The 10,118-nt window shown below is 47.7% G+C and overlaps 1 protein-coding gene across 1 annotated transcript; it reads right to left on the bottom strand.

The window, feature by feature from the left end:
* Nucleotides 1-50: 50 nt before the first annotated feature.
* Nucleotides 51-2,765, bottom strand: LOC106749622 (actin-5C). Its single transcript, XM_014629275.1, has 2 exons — nucleotides 2,662-2,765; nucleotides 51-1,624 (listed from the first exon to the last, which is right to left on the bottom strand). Exon 2 carries the CDS (start codon nucleotides 1,603-1,605, stop codon nucleotides 475-477), a length of 1,131 nt encoding a protein of 376 aa, XP_014484761.1. The 5' UTR covers nucleotides 1,606-1,624; nucleotides 2,662-2,765; the 3' UTR covers nucleotides 51-474.
* Between the last annotated feature and the right edge of the window lie 7,353 nt (nucleotides 2,766-10,118).

Here is a 10,118-nt window from a genome sequence, read left to right as displayed (position 1 = left end):
GGGGGGGGGGGGGGGGGGGGGGGGGGTAGAAAAGTTATTCAGCGATCGTGTGTATGCGTATGCGTGTGGGGACACGTGTAATTATAATAATCATAATAACAACAGAATCATCGGAAATCGATGACGAAAGTTTACAGTGAAATGATCGCGTTCAAACGAGAGCAAGAATGAAAACCGCCGGTTTATTATTGGGTTATACCGCCGAGACCGAGGAACAATCGCGGGAGGAGGGCGATATACCGTGAGCTCCTCTCTCCTCGTTTAATCGGACACGCCAGTCTCGCGTATCTTAAACACGTACATTTGAATCGAAAGAAGCTACCTGCACCCCGGAGGAACCAGAGGGCAATCGTCGCGGAAGTTGATGTTACGTCCGCCTGCGAAACGAGACAGAAGCCGCTCTCTCTCTCTCTCTCTCTTTCTCCAAATCTCAAGGGATCGGGGAATGATAGTAGATGCGATTCGGAAAGGCGTTTAGAAGCACTTCCTGTGGACGATGGAAGGTCCGGACTCGTCGTACTCCTGCTTGGAGATCCACATCTGTTGGAAGGTGGAGAGCGAGGCGAGGATCGAGCCGCCGATCCATACGGAGTATTTCCTCTCGGGCGGCGCGATGATCTTGATCTTCATGGTAGACGGCGCTAAGGCGGTGATCTCCTTCTGCATCCTGTCGGCGATACCCGGGTACATGGTGGTACCGCCGGACAACACGGTGTTGGCGTAGAGATCCTTACGGATGTCGACGTCGCACTTCATGATCGAGTTGTACGTGGTCTCGTGGATGCCGCAGGCTTCCATACCTAGGAACGAGGGCTGGAAGAGCGCTTCCGGGCAACGGAATCGCTCGTTGCCGATGGTGATGACCTGTCCATCGGGCAGCTCGTAGCTCTTCTCCAAGCTGGAGGACGACGCGGCCGTGGCCATCTCCTGCTCGAAGTCCAACGCAACGTAGCAGAGCTTCTCCTTAATGTCACGGACGATCTCGCGCTCGGCCGTGGTCGTGAATGAGTATCCTCTCTCGGTGAGGATCTTCATGAGATAGTCGGTCAGATCGCGACCGGCCAAGTCCAGACGGAGAATCGCGTGCGGCAGAGCGTATCCCTCGTAGATCGGCACGGTGTGGGAGACACCGTCGCCGGAGTCGAGCACGATACCGGTGGTACGACCGGAGGCGTACAGCGACAACACGGCTTGGATCGCCACGTACATGGCGGGCGTGTTGAACGTCTCGAACATGATCTGCGTCATCTTCTCGCGGTTAGCCTTGGGATTCAGGGGCGCCTCGGTGAGGAGGACCGGATGCTCCTCGGGAGCCACTCGCAGCTCATTGTAGAACGTGTGATGCCAGATCTTCTCCATGTCGTCCCAGTTGGTAACGATACCATGCTCGATCGGATACTTCAACGTCAGGATACCTCTCTTCGACTGGGCCTCGTCACCGACATAAGAATCCTTCTGCCCCATGCCGACCATGACACCCTGGTGACGCGGCCTTCCGACGATCGACGGAAAGACGGCACGGGGAGCGTCGTCTCCAGCGAAACCGGCCTTACACATACCGGATCCATTGTCGACTACGAGCGCAGCAACCTCTTCGTCGCACATGTTTGCTCTCTTGTTTTATCTGTAAAGATAAGACTGCTATTAGTATTCCGATATATACCAGTGGAGAATATCGTATATATCTATCGTCGCGGTCGTGTGTGAACCTTCGCACGCGGCTATTCCCGTCGCGTATTGAGGCGTGATCCGCAATCTATCGGCAATCGATTGCAAATAAATTATAACAATAATCCCCCGTTGGCGTTTACCCGGAAGAGCGGAAACCCGGGGCTGGGGAGATGAACAGACGCGTTATAATAAATACCGTATTAGCCGGCGTTCGCTCTCTCTCTCTCCCTCTCGAGACACACTCAAGATGGCGACGGGCGACACGTAACGCAGGGCACGCTCGCGCACCGAACGACTGAATCACGCTCTCCGAAGTGAATCGCGCGAGATGAGGATGGAAAAGTGGCCCCACGTATTCATTAAAAACGCCAGCCTAATAATCGCTAGCCCGAACACGACGATGACTCAATGAAGATCCCCTCCTACGGACGGATGCGCAAGAGAGAGAGAGAGAGAGAGCAACGTTATCGTTAATTATCGGAACCGCACCCTGTCCCGTTCCGCCCCGCCCTTTCGTGGCCGTGCGAAATCGGTTAGCCTCGCGCGAACGCAACGTCTCCGAACGTTTTCCAGGCTATTTCGCGAATCTTCTTGCGAATTCGCACGCGACACGGCGGCCCGTGTTATCCCGTGCGTGCTCCGATCGCCCTGCTCGACGCGCTTCTTCGAGACATCCGGCGAGATCCGCGACGGTCTAAATTCGCAAACGACGACCCGCACAATGAAGCACTCTGAAATCGACGCCCTATCGCGCACCACCCAACACACCCGTCACTTGAGAGTACGCACTACGAAGTCCGGTAAATGTTCGCCGATGCGCACTGTCTCTATCTCCTTCGGTTCTTTTTTTTTTTCTTTCTCTCTCTCTCTCTTTCTCTCTCGCTTTCCTCACTACGATTGATTCGCAAAAACTCGAGAGCCTGCTGCGACCATTGTTAAACTATTAAATGCTACATGCGGGCTTATGACGGAGCACTTTTGCGAACTTACATTTCTCGTGTAAAAAAGGAAGTTATGTACAAGTTCTACGCAGCGACACTGCCGCACTGTCGACCGATCCAGCACCGAACACAGAGTGTAGTCGACGATCGGAGCCGCGGTGTATTATATGAACAGATTCGTTGTGAACCTCGACCCCACTACTCAGCGCTCGGCCAATAAGGGTGGGACACCCTCGACCAATCCCGGCTTTCTTTACCATATATGGAAGTACTCTGACACGGAGGGGCTTTCCGCTCTCCCCCTCGGCCTCCCGTCGTCGGCCGCCCGCTCCCACCCCCCGGTCGCCCGGCGCAACGACAAGCCGGTGTGTCGGTCCCACGACACCCGGTGTGAACGAGTCCGCTGAATTGACCGTCGAATCTCTATATGCAGGTCTCTTCACGATCGAATCGATCAAAGGAGATCCGCGACGACCCTCCTTCTCGCGGATACTGCGAATAAATTCCGTCCAGGACTCTTTTTCGCGCGACAGTCGCGGACGACGTCGACGGAGAAAGAGAGACACGCGCTCGCCAGGTGGAAATCTCAGCAATTCCATGTACTTCCTCCGGGCGCTCTCGAGCTCTCGCGCGCGCGATCGAGCGGAAGGAAGTTCGGTCGATCGTACGGTCCGTGCATGATCACGAGAGAGAGAGAGAGAGAGCTGTGAAACAAAGCGGTAAACAAGCGAGAACGCGTCGTAAACGCCATGGGTTAGCCGAGAGACTCGCTGGCGCATCAGCGCTATTAATAAGCCTGGTCGCAACCACCTGTCCCGAGGTCCGGGAACCACTTGACGACGGCAACCTGTCGCCTCGACGTAGCGCGCGCGGCTCGGCCGGGAAGAAAGGGAGAAAGAACAAGCGGCGTCGAGAACGCTTTGTCCGGCGCGAGAAAATAGAGAAGCGCGAACGGCGCATTCGTTACACTCAGAGCAACGCCCTGTCTACTTGTCCGACCGGCCGCCATGGCGGCGTGAAGCCGGCTAAAGAAAAATGTCAAGATGCAAAACCGCGAGCCGATTCGTTCCGATCGAGAGGAACGGCGCGTGACGATATCTCGTCGGCGGTCTCGCCCTTACCTGTTTCTCGACACAAGCAGCGTTGACGACCGAGAACCGTGGTCCTCGCGATCGGGCAGAGCAGGCTGACAATGAGTACTATCGGGGAGCGGAGCGGCGACACCACCAGCGGCTACGAAACGAGCACTGCGTAGCACCGCGAACGTTGTGAGCGAGATCGTGCGGCTGGACAAGCCGTGAGCCGGTATCGCGCCGCCTCGCGCGCGTCACGTCACGTTACATGGACTCGCCCGGAGGGAGGGGTGGTCGGCATACGGAGACTCGTTCACGGGCTCCCTCGCTTCCCCTCTGAAAATCCATGCGGCCCGGCCCCGAGGTTTTCCGCGGCCGCGAGCTTCGCCGGAAAGACTTTTTCCCGGAAGGACGAGAAAGGAACAAGATGAACAGACGAGAGATGAATAAATCGCATTTTCCGCTTATCATTTCCTATCCACGTCACGCGGGATAGGAGGGGGGCGCGGGTAGGAAGGTGCGCGGGGGTTATCCGTGTACCGGTCTGCCTGGTACCCCTCTGTCCGCGCAATAGACTCGTCCACCCGGCTTCTCCCACCAGGCGGATTCACAGCTCTTGCCATATATGGGCATAAAACGAAAGCGACGCGGCGATTGGTCCGCCGGCCGGCTGGCGGCTAGATTCTCCAAATGCCGCTTCAAATCGTACGATACAGAAGAGAGCATAATGTCTTCTCTTGGAAGGATACACGCCAGCTCGTAAGGGCTCGCTCGACTAACCGTCGTCGCGGCTTGCTACCTGCCTGGCTCGCCGCGCGGCCACGCGAGTGACGACGCCTATTGCCCGTCGTCGATCCATGCGACGGCATTTCGAGATTCCGCGCGTCCAAAGCCGTTCGAAAGCTGTTCGTTTTCTTCGCGAACGTGCGCTGGCGCCGCTCTCCTACGATGTCGTGACGCGAGTACAATGATCTCTCTCTCTCTCTCTCTCTTTTTTTATCTGGATCTTTTTTTATGCGAGGCTATTAAAGTTGAATTTATATACGATGACAAAGAGGGGACGATAAGAGCCGTGAGTCTCACGACTTTATCGTGGCGTTTGCTTTCGATCGAAGAATCGCTTGCGATCGTATTTACTAGAAACTATGGTATATCTCTCTTTATCTGTCCGCGTATCAACAATAGGTGCGCCTGGAAGCGACTTTCGCGTCCGAAAGTCGCATTTCCGCCAAAGAGAGAGAGAGAGGGAACCCTGGCGAGCCCGCGAAACCATGGGCGCGCTTTCGACGTCTCGCAAATGCGACATTGTAAAAATAGATTCAAGGGCAGAATGCAAGGGTGCGTTGCACTTTCGCCACGTCACACAGCCGGCAACGTTCACGCTCGTGGTGCGCCGGTAATACCGGATAATACTACTATACAGATATAACCGCGGCGGCGGCACCAGGCGCTCCAGACCGGTCGCTACGTGGGAGAGAGGCCCGCTTCAAAATCGATACGCTCCTTCTCGAAGCTGTCTCGTGGTCGCGTAGCCGAGCACGTGACCGGCCACGGCAGCGGACGCATGAAAGGACGGAAGGACGACCGCTGCATTCTTCCGTATTCGGAAGAAACTGCCGCGAGAACGAGACACGGCGGCTGATAAGCTGTGCCGATGACGATAAGAAATCCGTGGTTCTCGTTAGATTTGATTAAGCGAGAGAGAGAGAGAGAGAGAGATAGTGATATTTATTGCGCACTCCGGGACATAGTCCTCCAAAGCGCAGAGCGCAATATGCAACAAATTTGTAACATTAACATAATTACTTATATTTAATAATGAATTTACAAAGGGAAAAAGAATGATATTAGATATGAGATAATCTTTCTTAAAATGAATCAGTGATATTGTTTCTGATTAAATAAATAGGATATATTTCACCGATATCAATGAATATTTATTAATTTACAATTAATGTACTCTTATTTATGTCCTCCTATACATTGAAAAATATATTTGGTTAGATTTATCTGACAATAGACACCAAACACGAAGGAAACAAAATTTCTAGCTTTCGTGAATTAATGATAATTAATGATAACTTGATTCTTTCGACCGAAAATACTGTTTCCTTCAGTGCAGGTCCTTCTATTTTACACTTCATTTTTTGGCTAGTAATAGCAAGATTCCATTGCAAAATTCGTGGTATTCCATTGACTATTGTTAACTAGATTCTTTCAGCGAAGCTTTACTAATTGCGGTGCTATACTTTTCAACTGATTTCTCAGTGATAATACTGATTCCACACTAGAGAGATAATAACATAAAAACATATTTGTCATAAGAATTTCAATTTTGGTAATTAGAAGAACGATTTCGCCATGTACGGAGCAAATATTGTAGGAAAAATTACATCAAAAGTTTGTAATACTGGAATATATACCGGAATCATTATCGAAATTACTATGTATGTTGTAATCTTTAGTGACGTATATCATGTGTGTACACATCACTAGAGACGAGACACGTAGTAATTTTGATGATACTTCTGGTATGTTCCAGCATTACAAACTTTGGTAGTCATTTTTACCGCAATATTCTCTCCGCGTATCTCCTGCAGTATAACATGTTTTACATATATAGTATAAAAAGCAGGTGTGTTAGATTAGCGTCCAAAAAACTAATCAGCATTAACCAAATCCTTAATTAGTTTAAAAACTGGAGATATTTATACAATCTAGTTCTAAAATCTATCTCTTTTCGTTCTACATTTCTACGTTCTTGATAGCTGATGACAGTTCATTCTATAGTCTTGCTGTAGTTATCTTGAAAGAACGTCTGTAACTCTCAGTACGACACTGCAAAATAGTAATCACATCACCTCTCATGGTTCTCTCATGGAGATCTCTCATGGAGATATCATGGTTCTTTTAGCCTTTTCAGATTTAAAAGAGAGCATATAAAGAAAAAGCTTTCTTTAGATTTAGTATTTCTATTTATTTGACTAACATTTGTTTCATACAGACAACATATACGAAATATTACTTGTTTGAGTAAAAATTTTATTGTCTCATTCAAGAAAACTCTATTATTTAACAGAAAGAACGCTATTATTCGAAATAATATCTTTTAACCAAATAAAGATATTATTTGGTTGCAATAAATATGTAAAATTAGACAAATAATTTCTTTATAAGAAAATTATCTTTCGTTTCAAATAAGTTTTTATTTAAGATAAAGATACATATTTGTTGAAAAGTCTAACAATCGCACTTATTAATCGAAACATTCGTTTTTTTGGAGCATGCCAACGATAAAATTTGTTTGGATGCAATAAAATTGATTAAATTTGAATAAATCTTTTTTTCAGTGCAGAGAGAGAGAGAGAGAGAGAGATCTGTAAGTTCAGCGCGCGCCGCGCCGATGATTCAGCCGCGACGTGCGTCCCGAAATCGTCCCGCGCGCTCGATTCACTTAACGAATGTGCGTAGCTGTTCGTCATCAACGATTACGACTTCGCGTAATCGTTACATCCTGCCGATTTCGGCCAAATTCGGCAATCGTTGATGACTTAGCGCGACGTGCACCGGAGCGCCTATCGGGCGACATTCCGATCAGTAATCGGGCCTCAGGACGAAATAATTAGCACTGATACACGTCCGTGTCCCGCAGACCCAATGACCCGAGCCGCTTCGACCTTGTCCACCAAATAAGGTCTCGCGCCAAGGTCTCTCGGAAGAGTCGCGCGTAAGGCCCCCGAGAAATCGCGGCTGCTTACAATCGAATCATCGACGCGCTCACCTCGGCGAGCAGGACGCACGTGAGCTCCGGTGCGTGTTCTTATCATGATTGGATTGAACGACTCAGAGGCCACTCTCGCCGGACACGTCATCTTCGAGTGAGTACGCGCGTAAAGCCGTTCGGGGAACACATTTGAGTTGATGAGAGATCGTCAGTCGGAATCGAATCTCGTCTGTTTCAGGATTCGGCGTATTTGAGATTCGCATCGCTGAATGATTTCAGCGACGATTGACGCAGCCTGAGAAGAAGAGTCGGGGCCTACAGCCGGCTTGAAAACGAGGAACTCGCCTAGGTGGGCGTGTGTTGTACACGGGCGCCGTGCACCGGTACCGCCGTGCACGTGGCTACGTAGCTTACACGTCTGGTTCCGCCGTCTGGCGTTGCCGCTGAAATCGATATGAAATGCGACAAGCCAGGTTCAACGTATCCCTCCGCCCGGACATTGCCGTTTTCGGAAGGAGCTCCCGCAGAAGGATTATCCACGCGCGCAGCACAAGCAGCACAGCGCCCGGCTTTCTTTAGACCTGTTGTTTTTCGGCCTTCTCTTCATTTTTGTTGAACTGAACAGTGGAACTTTGTTCCTTTTCCCTTTAACGATAGGTCACACACTTGTTGTCACTCTAAGAGCGAAAAGTGCAATCTGGTGCGGCTAAAACAAGCCCTTTGTCGCGCATTCAACGTTGAATACGAAAGAAACGGACGCGACGCAGTTGTTAAAGCTGAGTACACAGTGAAATATATCATTTTACTGCTAAGGAATGCAATTATTCTGTCTACTCTCCTTCTTTTTTACCTAATACGTCGAGAAAAAAAGTCTTCAAATTTGATGAATTTTATTGCATCCAAACAAATTTCATCGTTGGCATGTTTCAAAGAAACTAATGTTTCGATTAATAAGTACGATTGTTAGACTTTTCAACCAATATGTATCTTTATCTTAAATAAAAAACTTATTTGAAACGAGAGATAACTTTCTTATAAAGAAATTATTTGTCTAATTTTACATATTCATTGTAACCAAATAATATATTTATTTGGTTAAAAGATATTATTTCAAATAATAGCGTTCTTTCTGTTAAATAATAGAGTTTTCTTGAATGAGACAATACAATTTTTACTCAAACAAATAATATTTCGTACATGTTGTTTCTATGAAACCAATTTTAGAAATATTAAATCTAAAATAAATAAATAGAAATATCAAATCTAAAGGAACTTTTTTCGCTGCGTGGTCATCTTCAACATAGAATATTTTCTTAATAGTTTTGTATACTCATCACGAATTTTAGAAAAATTCATTATCACGTGCTCAAAAAAAGAAGTCTCTTTTTAAGAATATTACAAATTTTGTCGAAAAGAAATGTTAAATGCGATTAATTTGAATAAGCAAATCAAGGTTTGATTTAATTTATATCCTTGATTGAAGTACTGAACTTATAAGGATTCAGAATATATTTTCAATCAATTTGATGCCCATGGTGAACTCATGCCTGCGGATGAAGAAAAATAATTTTACTGCTGTAGCATTTTGTTGCTACTGCATATTCGTCGCAACAAGGGTAAAATTTAGTTGCTATAATTAAATGAACGAATTATTTGTAATTAAAACAGAAACAGTTTTCTCGCCAGGATAGAGGAAATATTTTGCTGGGTGAATATATCTTCAGAAGGCGTTAATTTACTGTTAGAACCAAACAGTGTTTTCCTATATATTTACCAATTCTGTTCTTACAGCAAGACTTTTTGTAGAATCAGCAAAACAATCCGGCGAATGGTAATTAGCACGCTTGACAAATTGTTTTGTTGTCCGCATAACCGACTGATTTTGCTGCGACAGCATGAAATTTCTTGTACCGGCAAATTATTTTTCTCCATGTACCATAAGCTTATGGAAACAAGTAATATTCGTCTTAACACACAGTGTGTATTTCTCTGTGTGTGAATGAACGAATAAGGAACGAACAGAGAAGGTAATGCCTGTTGCTACAATTTTGGAGAATGTTTACACTATAACGAATCCGAACAGAAACGGTTTCGGGCCGATTTGCTCGCAAGGCGGTTTATAAAGGAAAATGCGCGTTCAGACGCGAATGTACGCATTCGTATTACACACTTGCTGTTCGTTCGCTCAGTATATATTCACTTTAATGCGATTCCATCCGATATCGTTGGGACAGGACCGTCGTCGTCGTCGTCATTGACGCCGTCGTCCGGCGCGAGAAGTCTGGCCGCGCACGATAATGCTCGATCGCTATATTTAGTGCTGACTTGTTTCGTCGGAAAATCGACAAGTCGAATAAGATAAGTCCCGTCGGCCAAATCGCATTCCACATTCCGATCGTGTCGCACCTCGCGCGGAGAGTAATTCGCCTGAACAAATATTTTCGTTCTGTTTTCGTGGAAGATTCCTTGAACGAAGGTACGGACGGACGAGCGAGTCTGTAGATATTAATGAGCGGCCGTTCGTTGCGTGTGCGTTCCACGAGGAAAGAATTGGGCGGGCGAGCGAGTAATCAATCGATCGGCGATATCCCTTCGCCCGTAGAACATGACACATTCGCGTGGATTACTCATTGTCAACCCCAGCCAACGTCGCGTCACGTCATGCGAGTGGAACGTTACGCTGAAGCAGCCGGTCTCCCCCTCTCTTTC

Source organism: Dinoponera quadriceps, unplaced genomic scaffold (genome assembly GCF_001313825.1).
Source record: "Dinoponera quadriceps isolate SergipeBrazil2010 unplaced genomic scaffold, ASM131382v1 scaffold3595, whole genome shotgun sequence".
In the NCBI taxonomy this organism is placed as follows: Eukaryota; Metazoa; Arthropoda; class Insecta; order Hymenoptera; family Formicidae; genus Dinoponera; species Dinoponera quadriceps.
The sequence above is the reverse complement of the archived record's forward strand: the minus strand, read 5'-3'. Positions and strand labels throughout refer to the sequence as shown.

Excerpts from the sequence above, each read along its gene's own strand:
- LOC106749622 (XM_014629275.1), bottom strand. The coding sequence starts at position 1,605 with ATGTGCGACGAAGAGGTTGCTGCGCTCGTAGTCGACAATGGATCCGGT.